The sequence below is a fragment of the Balaenoptera borealis genome, assembly GCF_965194805.1.
Source record: "Balaenoptera borealis genome assembly, chromosome: 12".
Taxonomy (NCBI): domain Eukaryota; kingdom Metazoa; phylum Chordata; class Mammalia; order Artiodactyla; family Balaenopteridae; genus Balaenoptera; species Balaenoptera borealis.
Genome location: NC_138869.1, coordinates 61,250,420 through 61,269,369, shown reverse-complemented (window position 1 = coordinate 61,269,369; position 18,950 = coordinate 61,250,420). Strand labels below are relative to the sequence as shown.

The 18,950-nt window shown below is 33.6% G+C and overlaps 1 protein-coding gene across 13 annotated transcripts in view; it reads right to left on the bottom strand.

The window, feature by feature from the left end:
• Positions 1-18,950, bottom strand: part of SLC4A7 (solute carrier family 4 member 7) — a 119,106-nt gene that overhangs the window by 35,545 nt on the left and 64,611 nt on the right. For 9 of the 13 annotated variants that reach the window (XM_082346456.1, XM_082346457.1, XM_082346458.1 and 6 more), the window contains exons 7-13: positions 16,933-17,301; positions 12,069-12,184; positions 10,002-10,159; positions 8,350-8,437; positions 6,552-6,698; positions 2,620-2,726; positions 326-500 (exon numbers count right to left, since the gene is read on the bottom strand). In XM_082346456.1, coding sequence (XP_082202582.1) covers positions 326-500; positions 2,620-2,726; positions 6,552-6,698; positions 8,350-8,437; positions 10,002-10,159; positions 12,069-12,184; positions 16,933-17,301 — 1,160 coding nt within the window. The remainder of the gene's footprint in view (positions 1-325; positions 501-2,619; positions 2,727-6,551; positions 6,699-8,349; positions 8,438-10,001; positions 10,160-12,068; positions 12,185-16,932; positions 17,302-18,950) is intronic. The other 4 variants (XM_082346452.1, XM_082346451.1, XM_082346453.1 and 1 more) reach the window with 1 other exon arrangement.

The window sequence follows — 18,950 nt, the reverse complement described above, 5'->3', positions numbered from 1 at the left end:
TCTGTCTCCTCCCACCCACTCCCCCCACAAAGACAATACAAGCCTTTTACTCAATTTATAAAACCATTCATCCAGCGAGCCATGACAAACTTTTTTCTTTCTTTCTTTCTTTTTTTTTTTTTACCTCAACTGTGCATCTTCTCCTGTTCAAATGGCTTCCCCATGTTTTCCATTGCAATTACCTTTGGGGGAAGTCTGCTTTGGGACAGGTTAATCATGCTGTGGGTAGACTCTTCAAATAAAAGTATGAATAGTGAGACAAATGCACACAGACACTTGCCTCTGAAGAGCTAAGAGCCTGGCCACTACCAATCTTTGTACTCACTATTCTGCCTTCTGTAGCTTCTCCAAGCAGCCCTCCAAAAGTGATTACAGGAGACATACAGGCACAGTATAGGAAAAGAATCGAGGCCAGGCACTGCAGACTTAATGCATCCTTGAAGTCACTCAAGAAAAAAGGTGCTTTCCTTTTGATGTCAAGTATCAAACCACCAAAAAGCCTAAATAGGTGAGATGAAACTCGTCAAACTGTACACTAGAGGATTCTGGCTAGTTCAAACTAAAACTATGGGCTACATAAAACTGCTGGTGCCTAGCGTTTTGTCAACAAAAATCAATATCCTATTTAAATAATGGTATAAATTATAGAAGACAAACTCATTTAATCTAATCCACTGATAGTGGAAAGGTAGACCTCACTAAGTTAAAAGAGGCACAAACATCTGTATCATATGGACTATATACTGAAAAGACTACAGGCAAATGACTATACGAGTAAATGCAATAAATATCAAACACAAATGTGCAAGGAAATACATAATAAAAATAAATAAAACCTAACAACCCATTCATGAAAATGTGCATAAGCAATGCTATTAATCATTATTTATATTATAAATCTTAAAGGCAAGTGTCAGAAATACCAGGAATGCAATTATAATATAATCATAAGTCCCCAAATACCCTTTTATATGAATGTAGTATGCTCAGGCCCACTCAGTAGTGAATTAAATAATTTTAGTTTTAAAATTTTAGTACTTCAAACACATAAATACTTCTGGTCTAGAAAAAAAACCTAAAAACTATTTCAGTGTATGTAATTTACTGTATATGTAGTCAAACCAGTGTGCATATTAATAAAACTAAGAGGTTTTAGTTAGTAAATTTAAAATCTATATTTGCACATCAAATCATTTCAATGACTTATCATTTCAGTGTGTTTTAAAATCAGACTTTTGGATACATCTAATTTGAAAGCATTCCACTACAATATAAGCTCTGTGAGGGGCAGGGACCTTTTCTTATTCACTGTCATTATCTTCAATGTCTAGAACACTGCCTGGGAAATAGTAGGTACTCAATAATTACCAGTGACAAATCAGTAATTTAAAAAGATTTTGTGACTCATAAAATAGCATTCAAATCCCTACTGCAGAAAAATACACCAAACAAATTAATCTTATGCTTTCAAATGCCTTAGATGTTTCAAGCTTTACCATTCTAGCTTTTTCCAAAGTTAATACTGAAATAAAGCCTAAACATAAATTGACACCTGGAAGAAGTTATCCTATAAATAATATGACAGCAAGGGGACTAAGAAAACTGTAAAAAAAGGTGCCAACTTGCAACAAAAAAGGTGCCAATGATAATCTAGAAAATGAAAGTATATCATCAAATCAATCATTTATATGAGACTCTCGGGTAACATGAGATCACTGGGGGTCTGGCTTGGTACTTCTCAGTGACTAACCCTACCTCAGTTTGAAGTCTGAAGAAGTAATAATAATAATAACAACTTAAATGAGCACCTTTCGCATGGGGACAGAGTCTTACTCTATTATACTCAGAGACGACTATATTAGTCAATGAATTAAGATATCCTGTATAAGCTATCCTGGTTTTTTAAACAAATATTTAAGCTTCAAGATCTTTAGTTCTATAGGGACCACCAATGGATAAAACAGTATCAACATCCACATGCTTTTTTCTACACAATGGTAATACAATATCATTTTCTACCTCTACAAAATATTTTAAGACAATGTTTGCACCCGGTAATATTTCTATTCTTTATTCCAAAAATTAATTTCTGCAACCATTTTTCTAACTAGGTTTCCAGAGACTATTACTATGGTTTAATTATGCTTGTCTGTCGAATTTTACATTACCTCATGATGTACTGCTCATGGAAGAGTTTTACATCTATGCACACACACGACACATTGGTTACAATTCCTCTCTGTTCCCATAATTCTCTAACTTCATATAAGAATGGCAACAGGACACCACACTTTCCTCAAGAACCTTCTGTACAGGCAGTTAAATTAACCTACTATAGAACTACAATACTCTTAATATATGCTGCATAATATTTTCATTTTAAATTAAATCCTGTTATACAGAACCCAATATAGTCTAGTAAACTACTTTAAAATGCATATTAATTATCCTTAACATTATATACCTATAAAATAATACACATTTTTTAAAATATGGAAAAAATACTGTACAAAATTACTTTCCAAATATTTGCAAAGAAAACGAATGCTTATGCCTTTTCCATCAAATCAATCTCTAGCCCCTAAAAGACACCCACACTGTATCAGTATCTGTACCCACCGTCCAGTCCTCTGTAGCTCAGGCCCAGCATGGTGTGGGGCCTCCTTAGGGGTCTCACCCGAGCTGGGGGCAGATCCATTGGGAAATACAGGAATCTTTCTCTTTTCCTGCATTTCACAAAAAACACATTTTCAGAATTGTTTTAAGGAAGCTGAGAAGGCATCTTCAATTAGAGGGAACATGAGATCTCATACTGATTATATATCTAACCAGTACTCCTAGAAAAAATGCTTCCTAATGTAAACTTCCACTTTAAGGAAACTGCACTTTGAAATAGAATCTAAAATTTGCCTCTATTAATATTTCAGATTTACATTTTTTTTTCTGCTTTATATTCTAATATCAGATATACTATAAAACACCCACACACACCATTTCAAATTACTACTCAGCAACAGAAGCAAAAATATCCAATAAAGCATCTCTCCAACTAGAATTTTTTAAATCTTACTCATGTTAACTATAGAAAAAATATACTTTACATGAAGAGTAAATGCCATTTTTTCTTTTTAAAATACTTCCCTTAAGACATAAGTAGCACAAGAGTTATTAAACAAATTTTCATAAAAATCAATTTCCCATTAAGTTTTATTACAAATTCAAGAGTACTATTCTCATGATAAAAGATCTCCTCCTCCTCACCAAAGTGAGCTTTTAATTTGTTACCTCCAAAGGTCAGAGGTTGCTGGACTAAAAAAAGTGTGTGTGTGTGTGTGTGTGTGTGTGGTGGGAGTGGGGGGCGGGGCGGGGTTTGGGTTGGGGTGGGTGGGAGACTGCTAGAGGGAGAGAGAGGAGACCAAAGAGAAAGGGAGAGGGAGGAGGAGAAAGAAAAAGACGGGGTTGGGGGTGGTGTTCATCCCAGGAGGTGCCCCGGATCAAAGACTCTGGCTCAACTACAGACTTAAACTCCCTGGTTCACATATTCAGTATTTATAGAGCAGCACAACTTATCTATAATCATAAGATTACCATTTGAAAATGTCAAAATTAAAACTAACTTACATCATAGCTCAAAGGGGAAAGAGAAAACAAAAGTACAGAATTCCTAGAAAACAAATCTAAAGAAAAATACTATATATCACAATCTATGGGATACAGCAAAAGCTTCATTCAAGAAAATGAAGTACTTATATTAAGAAAATTGGAAGAATAAAAATAAGTGTATTAAGCATTTAATTCAGGAAATGTGAAAAAAATCTTTTAAGGAAGGTGAAAGGAATAAAATAAAGCAGCTAAAAGCAGAAGTTGAGTTACAAAACACAATATACTTTTTTAAAAAGGAGAACTGAAATAAATTTTAAAAGCTGCTCTACTGGAAAAATATGATAAACCATTAGCTAATATACAACCAAAGATACGACAAGGAGGCAACTTCATAAATTTTACATATATATAAGAAATATATATATATGTACAAAGAGAGAGACAGACTGCACAACACAACCCTCTGCAAATAAATGAAAATTTTGATGATATGGGTAATATACCAAAAAACATAATTTCCCAAAATTGACACCAGAAAATAGGTAATTTTCTATGGTATACAGTTTACCTAAACTGACTCTAGAAAAAAGAGAAAGCTTACACAAACCAATTTCCACAGAAGAAATAAGCAAGTTGTTGAAGTCTACGACACAAGAGTCAAGCTCAGAAAATTTTAATAAAGAAATCTTTCAAACTTTCAGAACCAAATTATTCCAAACCACTTAAGGTTTAAAGAACACAGAAAAAGGAAAACTTACAAATTTGTTTTTATGAAACAAGTATAATGATGATACCAAAACGTGAAGACCGCACAAAAATCTATATACCAATCTACTTACAAACAGAGGATGGCAAACAACTTAAATAAAACATTAGACAAAGACTACAGACACTTTAAAGCCCAAGTTGGCTTATTCCAATACTGCAAGAGTATTTTCAAATTAAAGAACCTATTAATGTGATTTACCATGATAACTGATAAATAAAATTTATATGATCATCTCCAGAGATGCTAAAAAGCCCTTTGACAAAATTCAACATTCACTTTTATTAAAAATTTCAATAAAACAGAAATTAGGGTAGTTTCTTAACATGATAAAATGTGTACTTTGGCACCAAACACAGTAACTTAATGAGAGAAACACTAGGGATATTGACTACAATTAGGAAAAAATTAAGAAATGCCCTTTAAAGTCAACTACTACTTAAAACTATTAGAGATTTTAATCAATACAATTAACAGAAAACTTGTTAGAGGTATAAGAATTAGAAAATAAGGGATAAAATTATCTCTTATTGCAGATTACATGACTAAAAAACTACTACATACAATAAAAGCATTAAGAAAGGTAGCAGGATACAAAAGAAATATACAATAATCAATAGCCTTCATAAATAAATATATATGTGTGTATATATATATATATATATATATATATATATATATATATATATAGCAACAAGCAGATGATATAATGGAACAAAGACCTCATTTATAATAGAAACAAAGATAAAATACTTATGAATACACTCACCAAGAGCGTGTAAGGCACAGATAAGGAGAACTTTACAATATTCTTTAAGGACACAAAAACTGACTTGAAATAGGAAAACAACTGGGGGAAGATGTACCATGTTCTTGAATAGATTCAATATTATAAAGATGTCAACTTTCCCTCAGTTCATTTAGAAATTTAATTTCCATCACAATTTTTTAAAAATCACATTTTATTTCTGTAAGTAAAAAGCTGATTTTAAAGCTTATGTGAAAAATAAATATGCAAAGATGGCCAAGAAAATTCAGAAAAACAAGAGTAAGAGAGAGGTTGAGAATGAATGCAGACCTACCAGATATTAAAATATAACAAAAAGCCTCAGAAATTAAAGTGTGAAATTGGTCCATGAATAGACAGACCACTGGAAAAGAAATTCCAGAAACAGACCTGAATGCATATGGAAATTTAATAAATGATAAAGACAACATCACCAATCAAGTGGAAAAATGCTTAACTTTTTAATAAATAGGGACAACCAGGCCGCAATTTAGAAAAAAGACAAATTGCATGCATTCTCTACATAAGACGTCATGATAAATTCAAAAGGATCAACGAATGATTTAAATGTTAAAAAAAAGTGATGGAGGGTGATGAGCAAAAAATACTCAGGAATATTCAACTTCACTAATTACAGAAATGCAAATTAAAACCACATTAAAATACCAGATATAGTAAGATAATGATACCTATCAGACCGACAAATATTCAAAAGTTTGACAACACACTGTGCTAGTGAGGCTGTAGGGGAACAGGCATTCTCATTCATCACCAAAATGAGTCCACAACAGTTCAACCCGATAAGAGGAGATTCCGGTAATATCTGCTAAAATTATAAACAAATTCCCATGTGAGCCAGCAATCTTATTCCCATGAATCCATCCTACAGACAGACACACCTGCACAAGACTAAAATGGCAATATGAACACTATGATATGGTTTGTAATAGCAAAAGACTGAAAACAACCTGCACCAGAAACAGGACAAACTATGGTGCACCCATACTGGAATAAAACACAGCTGTGAGGAAAGGAAGAAGGAGTATTTCTATGATTTCTTATGATCAGATCCCCAGGAAATATTGTTACATGAGAAAAGCAAGGTGCAGAACACTAACAGTAGGATGTTAACTTCTGGTAAGAAAAAGGAGAGAACAAGACTATATGTTCATATTTCCTTGTACTAAATAAAAACTGGAAGGATAACAAAAAACTAATAACAAATGGTGACCCACAGGAGGTGGGGACAGGGGTGGGCAAACGGGACACGGTGGGGAACAACTTCTCTGAGTGTAGTTCTTCATATAGTTTTGAGTTTTGAAAATGTATAAACTATTTGAAAAATGTTTAATAAAAAAAAAAAGTAACTCCAAGAAGTACTGTGTGGATTCTCACCTGAGAAGGAACGCTCTTCGGCGGCTCTATGCGTATGGAAGGGTCCCACTCTCCTGGAGGTAGGACAGTCACTTGATCTAAAAATTCATCAATTCCAGATAGGAGGTCATTTCTGTCTTTTGCTTTATAAGCTACATCATGAAAAATCTAAAGAAAAATACACATATTGAGTAAAAGGATTGTAAAGCTGAAAGAAAATTCTACGCATAGTAATCCACTTTAGATATCATAACTAAGTCTACATAATTACCTTAACTCTTGTTCCCACTCTCGCTAATAACTTTAAAAAATAACCCACTATTAGTTCTACCAGATGAATTAACAGTAACAAACAACAAAAGAAACCAGTGATGTGTTAATACACAACAATTTTTAAAAAGAGAATATTTTACTTGGGAAATAATAAATACAGAATAAAATAATACTGCAGGTGCGTCATTCCACTTTTATGACATTTTAATGTCATTTATCCTAAAGGAATAACCATGGGTATGCTAACAATCTTACTTAAATAACTAATTTGATCATTTATATTTACTGGGTGCCTACTATTTGGCAGGCACAATTCTGAGCACTGTGGACACAGATATGGCAAAGTCCCCACACTCAAGAACTCAGGGGGAAAGACAGTGAAACAGGTAATTACATATATACACAACTGCAGGTAATAATAAATGTGCCTATAAAAATAAAGCAGGATAAAGGAAGGGAAGCTGATGGGGAAGAATTGGGTGGCCAAGGAAGGTCTCTTAGAGGAGGAAACACTACAGGAGGAATCTGAAATGAGGGACAAAGCATGCACAGGGTGAGGTGGAGGTGGTAGAGTGAGCACTCAGGCAAAGGGAAGAGCAGCAATGTCCAGGGGCAGCAGTGAGCATAGCACATCTGAGGAACAAAAAGGAAGCTGATGTGGACAGAGCAAGTGGTAGAGAAAAGGTGACTAGTCAGTCATAGCATGTAAATTTCCAAAAAAAAAAAAAAAAAAGCGTACAGAGGCTAGATTAGGCAGACTCTATTAAGACAACAGTAAAGAGTCTAAATTTAAACAAATATACAATAGGATGTCATTGATACATCTGGATCAAGGAAATGATTTATTCGAATCTGCATATTACTGATAGTACAGAGGAAAAGGAAAATACTATAAGAGAAAGGCCCATATGATCCACTTTTGTCACCAAAGAAAAGAAGGTAAGAGAGTCTAAGCTGGAGGGAGAAGTGATGGTGCAGATGGAAAGGAGATGGTAGATTAAATGCAAAATACATAGAAAAGGTAAAATCAATAAAATCTGGTTACTGACTGAGACAGAACAGAGAAAGGAGGTCAGTTCAGACATGTGGGGTTTCAGATGCCTTAGGGACACAAAGCAGAGATGTCTAACAAGTGCCCAACTATAAAGCTCTCTCCCAAAGAGATAAAAGTCCTGATCAATACAGGCCAGGTCAAAGATGAAGTCCACAAAAGCAAGAAATTATAGAGAAAAAAGGGGAAAACACAAAGTCCTGAGGAAAACCCAAAGAACCAATATCCTGAAATGCAGGATGAAGAAAATTTCAAAACGTCAAGAAGATGGTCAATAATTTCAACTTGGGGGGGAGAGAGGAAGCCAAACAGTATCCACTGATCCCAGACAGAAAGGTCCTAAAGACCTTGCAAAAGGCAAATAGTGAATATGAGATAAAATAGTAAAGACAAGCAAGGACAATTTTTTAAGCTTCACTATGAAAGGAGAACTATAATTTAATATGCATTATATGCTTTTTAATCAGTGTCCATGTCAAAGGGCATTTTAATTACCTCATCCGTCATGAGGGTGGCTATTGATCTTCCAATTTCGTGGTACTGCGGCGCCTTGCCTGCAGGACCCAATAACAGAAACAAAAACCTAAGGAAACATGAAAACACAGATTTCAACATAAACAACATACACATATAAATTTAGGAATCATAAAGAAATCATTCAAATGTAAACACAGAAACAACACTCAGACCTCTTTTCCATCCTCACACACCAATGGCTGAAAAGAGGATGGAACTCTATTCAGATGAAAACAGATCACAAAACTAAGAAAGGCATTCATAAATAAGTTTCTACCAAGTTATTACTTTTCATCTTCCTTAGAGTAAAAAAGTACTTAAGGAATTGGTGTTTTACATTAAAAGTTCCCATCTTCTATATCCTTCTGAATTTTGAGTAAACAATTTTTTCTTGTCTGTACTGATGAAAAAAAGTAAATTAGTAAATAAAGTGAATACTAATCCCATTTAAGTATTTACTTTGGCTTAATAAAGTAGCTAAGAGTATGCACAAGAAATCCATGATCCCTCAAACTACAGTCTGGATAAAGACACTAATGTGGTAAATAAGGGACTAATCCCTTTGGAAGGAAAAGCATTTTTATTACGACTCCAAATTTAACATCAAACCTCTTATTATTTGATTTTAATTTATTTATAGTGACTAAATAAAAATTATTTAACTTCCTACTTAGTTATATCATTGTTAACACTACAGTAAAATATTAATATTCACAATAATCCAAACTGGAAGTATTCATCTTCCTGCTTTATAAGAATTTAAATGTGGATCTATGAAATTATTCTTCTCATTTATCTTTATACCGTTAATGCAATTCAGTAAAGCTTAAGAACTGGCACATGTATTTCAATCAAGCTGCAATTAATTCTTCTTATTTACTATTATATGAATAAGAAAAAACTATTTTTAATTATTCGCATTTGTAATTAAGTTTATACAATCAGTAGCTAACAAATTGATAACCCTTTATAACACAACTTGCTACTTCTTAAGGATATGACCCCCATTTCAATTTTTACTTATAATGTATACTGAACAGAAGATTTGATCAGGTCAGAACAAAGCATTTTGCCTAATTCAGAGGCATTATTACATTTAATCAACCCTGTGAGGTACTGCTACCCTCATTTTACAAATAAAGCTTAGAGAACTGAAGTCTGGCTTGACCATCCCACAAAAAGTGGCAGAGCAAGGATTCAATTCCATTCTCTATGACTTCAGTGCCTGCACAGAACATACTATGTCTAAAATGATGAACTGTTTTTTAAACCAAAGCTCCCAAGATACCGAACTTCTTGTAAAAATATAAATCCAATGTATTTTTTTTAATTTATAATTTGAGTTTTTAAATTTATCAATTTTTTTTAACAGATCTTTATTGGAGTATAATTGCTTCACAATACCGTGTAAGTTTCTATTGCACAACAAAGCGAATCAGCCACATGCATACACATGTCCCCATATCCCCTCCCTCTTAAGCCTCCCTCCCATCCTTCCTAGGTCATCCCAAAGCACCGAGCCGATCTCCCTGTGCTATGCTGCATAAAGCAACATGTTCCTTCAGTGAATAAAATTTTTTAGATTTTGGACATTCTGGGAGAATGTTAACTGGAATTAACCCTCACTTTACCTTGTAGGAACAGGGACCTCGGTCAGCCCTGAGAGAAGAACAGCAGGAGCCAGTCTCACAAACGCAATTATAGGTCTCTCCAAAAAATCCACTTCTCCCACCAGAACATTGGATGCCTCAGCTCCCGAAGGAATTTTTCTCATGAAATTCATATCAACCTAGTGACAAATAAATAATAATTAAAAATAAAGTGTGCATGGTATTAATAAGACCAGAGGGAAATAGGAAAGAAAAGATGCTTTTAAGACTACTATTTGCTAATCAAAACTGGTGATCTAAAGGATGTAAAAATGCCAAAATTCTCACAAATACAAAGAATGAAGTAGACAAATACAAAAAAGCAAGCAAAACACATCTACCAAACAATACTCCCAACTGTTTTACTGTCATAGTCTTTACTACTTCAGAGATCTAAATTACCAAACATACAAACTAGAGAAAATTTTCAATGAATATAGCAGTATTCATTAAAAACTATTAAAGACAAAAATATAGTTCACAAGCTAACAGTGGTCCATGAAATTATACACAGTGCTAAAAATATTCATTTAATTATTATCTATTGTTTAATCTTAGAAATCAATTAGTTCCTTTATATTTTATGTATTTTTATAAGTCCTTTTTATTTTAAAGAACTCTGGGCATTCCCCAGTATCTTCATTCAGTGGGAAAAATTATGTTTATTTAAAACTACAATAGCCATAATTGGTATAGATATATGGTAGTGCTATATAATCAAATTCAGTTGTCTGTGTATAATTACAAAGAAAAGGTTACGAGCATAATATCAAAGTATGGCAACTTCTTCGTTTATACGCAGTTTCACACAAGGCACTAAACAACCACTTACAGGGCTATCTATTAAAATAAAACCAGCACTTACAGCGGGCCTCTTGAGTCCCACACCCAGTGTGCCACAACTACAGTGCCAGGAGGCAGACTCCTGCCCAACAGGAGATAAGGAGGTGTACACAAGGACAGACCAAGTAAAAAAAGGAAAACTGTGACAGAGGAACAAAAGTAAATGGCATCTGCCATGTCTAGAGGAGATGTATAACGTAAACTATAGTAATTTATTCATTGCAATTTAGATACTGAACACTTTACACTCATCTGAAATAACTGGAGCACCAGTAAAAATATCATCGACTTAGAACAGTACAACGTCCCATAAGCAAGGCTTTTTTTTGGCAAAGCTTTTTATAATTTTAGAGCATGAAGCTCAGCAAAGCTACCGCAAATCATCATTTAAATGCCTTTTCTGCAAAATGTGATTTATAGACTTTGCATCATAAAATAAAGGCTTAAAAAATGAATCTTACTTGAAATAATCACATTTAATTAAAAGTCTGACATTGTATCCTATAGTAAATACCAATAAAAAAATTTACAATGGCCACAGGGGATCAATTATTCAGAGGCAGTACTCACAAAGTATGCTTTAAATTCAATTGTAATTTGAACTTGTAGTTTTTTGCCCTGTTCTTTTGAAATAAGTTCTTTTTATATTTCATTTAAATACTCATCTACCACAATTAAAAATCATAGTTGAGATAGGTGAATTGTTTTTAAATCCATGCCTTTACCTTTACCTACCCATGGGGAAGCACCAATGTTTCCCAGTGACATTCCAGAAAGTACTGACACCATAAGACAATAATTCTGGGATCACATTACAGCTGAGAAAAAGCTGAATCATTACTGCTGTAACATCATTACCAGAATTAATCTTTCTAGTGGTGGTAGCTCCAGAACAAACGACTGTAATTCAAAAGGTACTGAAGTTTCATGATATCTATGGGTAGGTATAGATAAAAATACCATATTATTCATATATTCTTTTTTCAGAATTTCTAACACTAGTAAGATATAACGTTATTCAAGTGCTATGAGCCTGTTACCTTTCTCACAATTTCTGATCATAAATTAACATATCACAAGCATCACATGCAGGTTTATAGGCACCAGTTATTAAAAAATTATTATAATCAATGTTAATAAAGCCACAATGCTACAATTTTCTCAGTAAAAATGACTATGAAAATGTATAGTTAATAACAGAATTACCTTGCTGAAGTCAACAGTACTATTTTCTCTGCTTCCTCCACTTCCATTACCTTTCATTTCTCCACTTTTACTATTGTCCAAGTTTCCAGGTGCAGACTGTGGAGAGGCCAAAATACCTGTATTTAAGAACAAACAAATTCCAAACTAGTAAGGAGAAAATTCACTTTGTAACCTGAATCTGCTCATATCCTGAAAGTGATGGTTTATTAAAAGCAAATGTGTTAGGTAAAAAAAAAAAAAAAAAAAAAAAAAAAAAAAAGGTGCCAAGTGTTAGTACCATACCAGCAAGAGTATATTAACATTTTAAGCAATAATGAAGCTATATATTTTAACATTTTAAATAATATAATTGGCATTTACAAAAATGGTGGCCTTTTGCAAAAAGAGAAAAAGTGAGTAGAAGGTGGAAGACCTGGGTCTGATCACCACTAGAAATACTTAGGGCATCCATTTTCAATGTATCCAATAGACATGTGAACTGCACATCATTAAGTTAGCTTAATGATGTCTAGCACACTTACATCAATAACAATATAAAATTTCTGTTAAAACCTAAATGTAACTCAGAAAATGTTAAGAGCCACATCAACTAAATGTACACTAATTTTGCCATAATCATCCCTAATCTTAACAGTTTCCTCAAGAATTTTCATTCTCTTGTGTAAAATTTATGTGCTGCCTACTGTCATTATTCCTAAGAAATATGTTAAAACATAATAGTAATGTTTTTACTATTTTAGATACACGTTCTATTAAATTAGCTTGTTTGTATTACAAATGATAGATATATGTTCATGCATTATGTATACTCATTTCAAGTAACACTCAGCAGCAACAATTCACACAATAACATAAAAACACCCAGTAGCATATGACCAATCATTACCACTACGAATTTTGCATAAAGTTCAAATCTCAAAAATGTTGAAGTACTTAACACAGATTTCTACCATTAAATGTATCTAATTTTTTCAAAACACCCAAGACTTTCTAGTTCAAGAATATAGATTTAATATTACCCAAAACACTGAGTATCACGGAGAAGATGCACTAGACAATTAACAACAGTCTTTACTTTTAGTTTTAACTCTGCCACTCAAGACAATCTAGTGACCCACAGAAATTCAATTAAATTGTTTGTGGTTAGATCCTATAAACTTTAAAGTTAATATTTGTAATTGAGTTCCAAAATTTTAAGCATATCAGATATATTCAATGCCTCTAAGGGAGTTTTCGTTTTTACAGAATACAACATACACTAACTAGTAACTTTAAGTCATTTGAGTTTACTGCTTAAACTTAGTGAAAGAAGACCTTTGTGATACCCACTTCTATGTTAAATATCTACACTAGGATGTCACTCTGACGCAAAAATCTCAGTGTAAAAAGTATGCGCAAGTATCCCCTTAGCCATGTGCTCAATTCCCTAGAAGTATTAAACAATTCTGAAATAAAAACTATTTCCTAAAACTTAACTAATTTTTCACCATTTTAGCCTCTTCTTTGAACTTTGTCCCTACACTTCCATAATAGAGTCCATTCCTTTATTAAAATACATGCCCAAGTGGAAAAAAAAAAGTGAACCAGTATTTTTCAGTGGTTTCCACCAACTCCCACACAAGAAAATGAAGAGTATCATTAAGGCCCTGGCAGCAACTGCAATGACCATCAACACACACACACTGCTAACTACTAAATGCATCCAACCTGCAAACGTGTAACCAAAAAAAAACATAGGCACAGCTTCCCAGAACAGTCCCAGCCACCAGATTTTGGGGAGAAGAGTGGAATGGGGAGAAGGCTCCGAGGGAAAACAAGGACACAGTAGAATGGGAGGAAGAAATAATGTGCAACTCAATACTGACAAAGCCAGAAGAAATGACGTGAAGTCATGGGCTCACCTGGTCACCTTGAACCTGTTAAAGTCAGCATGCCAGGCACACCTTAGAGATTCCCACCACTGCCTTCTCCATGCAATCCTTCCTACTCTCAGCTAAGTTAAAGCTATTTCTTCAAAAGGTTAAGGAAGTATCCCTGCTCCTACAGTAAATTCCTAGAGCTCAGAATTAAATGAGTAAATTCCCCAAAATTAAAACTATCATTAGCACAAATAACTCAGAAGGACTTTATTTGCTTTGAGCAAAAGAAAAAACAAATATGAGTATGTATACAATCAGTACTGGGATTTAAAAATCATACCCTGGTAGTAAATCTATTATTGTGCCCTTACATTCTTTTTCTTGAAATAGCAAAGCTACCTAGAGAAACAGAAATCAAAGATATCAGTTTTCTGTCATTAAAAGTTTGAAAGTAGAAGTATTTGGATCAGTGGTTCTCATCTGGGGAAGATTCTGCCCCCCACAGACATCTGGCAAAGTCTAGAGACATCTTTGGTTGTCACCACTAGGGAGTGTACTGGCGGCTAGTGAGTGGAGGCCAAGGGTGCTGCTCAACATCCCACAACGCACAAGACATCCCCCACCACAAAGAAGTGTCCACCCCAAAAGGTCAATAGTGCCAAGCGTGAGAAACACTGAGTCAGAAAACAGTTACAAACACTAAAAGTGAGTTACGTCTTTTACATAATTATTCTCCAAAAAATAACTAATGGGAAACACCACTTTTTTCTTTTTTTTTTTTTTTACTACAGGTATTCACAAATCATGACCTCGTGCCACAAAAATCTATGACATTAGTCTCTCAAAAATGATGCCAAGGCCACCTTCTTCATCAGACTTCAGGAAAACTTATAGAGTTTCCAGCTGCTCTAAGCAGCAAAGGTAACTAAGCAAGGAATAATATAGAGCTGCCCCTATTATTGTAATTACATTCCTTCTATAAATGTCTTTTTAAACAGTAATTATAAGCTCTCCCTTTTCCTTAGAAATTCCCTCTTTTCCCTACGTTCTGATTTCTTTTCTTCAGAAAGGCTAATAAATCTCATGGCATACTTAATGGCAGAGGGGGAAATAATTTAATTGTGTCCCTCAATTTTCAGTAAATTGCTCTTTTTATCCTCTTAACAACATGACCTAATAAGCCATTGTGAACCTGTACATCCCTTCCTCCCCATATAAAATTTATAGTCCCTTATCATTAATAACATTGAAACTGGTAAAACAAGAAATGTCCAGTATTACTGACAGATATAGGTAAAAACAAATGCAAGGGGAAGTAACTTTAAAGTCATTTTTGTTCAATAAAAATAGTAAACCTTGCTAGTCCTTTTTAATTAAAATAAGAATGTTCGTTATTTCTGAGTAATTATTTCTAGATTTTTTTCCCTTTTTTGTTTAGTTACCTCATTATATAATTCTCTATCTTTTCCACAAAGTATTAAAATTTACAATGAAATTCTATACTATAGATTTTGTTATAAGTAGATCTGGGTTCAATTCCTTGCTGTGGTCATTTACGGTATAACCTTAACATCTCTAAGTCTTAATTTTCTTCATTTTACAAACAGCGATAACATGAACTCATCAAATTGTTAGACAAATTAGAAATATGATATTTGAAAAGTATACATCACTGTGTGTGACAACCTATGAAACAATGGTTACTATAAGTACTATCATAATTAATGTTACAATGATTTAACCACAAAACTTCTATTTTTTAACTTCTAGAAGTATCATTTTTTGGCAACTACAATGAGCCTTGATTAAATGTATTTAGTATGTCTGGATACAGCCAATAAAGAGAAGGAGAGGCTGGTTGGTCATATACTGGTAGGAACACAGGATGTTTAGTCAGAGGACATGGGCTGTCACTTACTAGCTGTACGATCCAGGGGAATTTATTTAACTTTGCTGAGCCTGAGTTTCTGAAAATAGGTATATCCACCCAACTTACACAAAATTTTATACACATCAAACAGGCCAATAACTATAAGCTACTATTGAAGTGTTATATATTATTCAGTGTTATGCAGAAATGTGATAATAATTATGTGATTAAAACCACTATAGTTAGTGTTCATATGTCACGCTGATGCTTAGCTGTCAGTAAAACATAGTCACTAAAGAATACTTTTTTATATGAATTGGGTAGAAAGATATATATGTATAAATGTGCATATAATTAATATATAAGAGGAAGAGCCAAAATTATATATAATAACCCTTAAGTGAGTTACAAACCTTTTATCCACTAAGAAATGATTTTTCTAATTCACGTAGAAATATCTCCTAGCCACAACTATTGGAACTCTAGTCCTGAAAATTTCAAGGTGCATTAGGATTAAAAATAGATATGGCATTAAATAAAGGACAAGTAAAGTCTATTCCAAATTATAAAACTAGTCTTGAAATAATGATGATGCCAGGCAGTCATTAGTGAACCTCAATCTTCTCAGAGACAAAATGAGAAAAAGAACATTCAATTCTATTTTTGTTAGGAAGGTTAAAACATACTGCATTCCTTGAACAAAAGCACCAAATAGTAGATAAAAGGCATATCACCCCATTTTACTTTATGTAAAACATGTGTTCATTCACCTTATGGAATGAAATGCACAAGAAGGGCCACCATTTTTTTAATCATGGCAAATTAAAAGATTACTTGTAAAAATGTCTACATTTTTTTGAACCATTCAAATGCATTGACCTGTAAAATCTCAGTGAAAATTTTTGAAAAATAATTAAATTATGTGTAGTCTTATTTGGAGTCTTTTTAAAACTTAAAATTTTTAATAATTCTATCCTTCTCTGTAATATACTATAAAGAAAAAAACATGCAGAAGTCAAAATAAATTATAAGCATTATCTATGTATGCTGCTAAAGCTATGTGCTTGAAAGGCATTCCAAGTGCAAGTGATCCAGAGGCAGAAAGCACCACACATGGAGGACTTTGAATAGTTGCCTGAAGTTATGTCAACATTTTCCTCATTCTTCTGCTCCTGGCCTTGCAGTGCTTCTAAGTCTTCCTCAGGCGGATGAATTACTACTGTGGGAATATCGTCACTGGCAGGTGAAACCAGTAGCTCTGGGGCCTGAAGCTGCCTCTGCTGGGAACTTCTGGAGTTCAGGCGACTGAGCCTAGGGCTGGAAGGAGGACTGTTCTGAGGGGTGGGTACTGGGGTTGTACACTTCGAGCCTGCAGGGGTTCCAGCTCTTGAAGAAGGAAGAAGATGACTGAGAAGAAGAGATAAAGGTGATTCTCCTCTCAATGAAAGGTTTGAGGCAGACAGACCTGTTCGCAAAGAGTGGCGGGAGGCTGAAAGGCCTTCCCCTGAGATAAAACAAATAAATGAAAAGTGATGAAGTTCACTGCAGAAGACAAATGAGACACAAAAAAATCAATTTACACCATAAACTGCAAGATTTAAAAAAGATCCAAAATTTCAAATTCATGCTATCAGGGTTAGTATGACAATCAGATTTTTAAGTATTAGAAAATCATTGAAAAATGGCTTAAACTGTAATTAGTTCTCTGAAGATGTATCCAAAAATCAAAACAAAAAATAAAAAACAATGCTAATGATAGATGGTCGGGGACGATATTCTGTTAGTAATGAGAATGTCCAATAGTGTGGCTTTAAAATTAAAGAATAATATCAATGGAAAGCTGCTGCTTAAAAAAATGATAAATAGCAAATGAGAACATAACACAAAAATAATCTAAGAAATAAAACCCAAAACAAAACTTACCAGCACTGATATTTACTGCATTTTATCTACATTGCACCGAACTGCTACATATTCTCTCATAAGAAAAGTCCACATTAACGGTATCTAATAATTCCTAACTTAAAGGTGATATCAATAACATTAAGTCAATAGGGCATCACCTACTGATAGCGCTCTCAAGTAAAATTTAAAAACATAAGACAAGTTATAGGAATTTCTTTTTTCAAAAGAGAAATGTCAATTTTAAAAGATACATATTCTTGAGCTCATTATCTGATATTAATAAATGTCCTAAAATATGCTTCCATTTCTAATGCAGCAGATAAATTAAAACAAATACATACAATCTTTAATTTAACTAGCTAAGAAGAAAGTATTTCTTACCAACAAGAGTGATGAGGAAGCTAAGTCTACAGTATTTCAAAAGGTCAGGTATAGTTATACTTCAAACACTTGGTTATTCTAATCAAGTGTGGCTTAATGGAATAACATTGTTTTTTCAGGAAAAGCATGAGAAATATAACAACCTCACATGATCTAAGTAATCAAAGCTACATGCTCAAGAGATCCCAGAAATATTAAAAATATGAACTTTTAATCCATAAACCACCACTATTTAGTTAAAAAATAAGCTACATGCAGAAAAAATTGTTAAATTACAACTATAATATAACAAAATAACAGAATGCCCATGCTAAAATGGCATCTAAAAGAAAATAGCCATTGTCTTATGATTAAAAGGAATCAACTGACAATTGGAGAATAATCAGGAACCACCGCATATGGGGAAGAAAGATTTAATATGATTTCTCTAGGGAAACAAATTCACTTCACTAAAGTAGAGCATATGCAATACATGGAAAGGTGAAAAAAAGACGTGACATAGATGGCTTGCTTTCAGATTGAACTTAGGTCCATAAGAGATTTCTTTCATTCTTAAGGTTCGTTGAATATAGAAAGGCACAATTTTAAATAGATTAAAAAGAGTTTTATTGGTCAAATGCTCAGAAGAAAATGGACTTAATTATCTTACACTGAGCTGCAAACGATGACTAAGTACTGTCAACTTTAGACATGTTAAATCCTACCACCTGAGACTGTGTGCTTGTAGAAGAGTTAAAAGCCATACTCTTTTCAAAGACAGAAAAGATAAGCAGAAGGATTTGTGGCCCATCCTCCACTCCTCTTCACTGTAATTCTCACAAGCCTTGGGTAATGGTAGCAACTAGAGGCAGCAGTGACCCTCAAAAC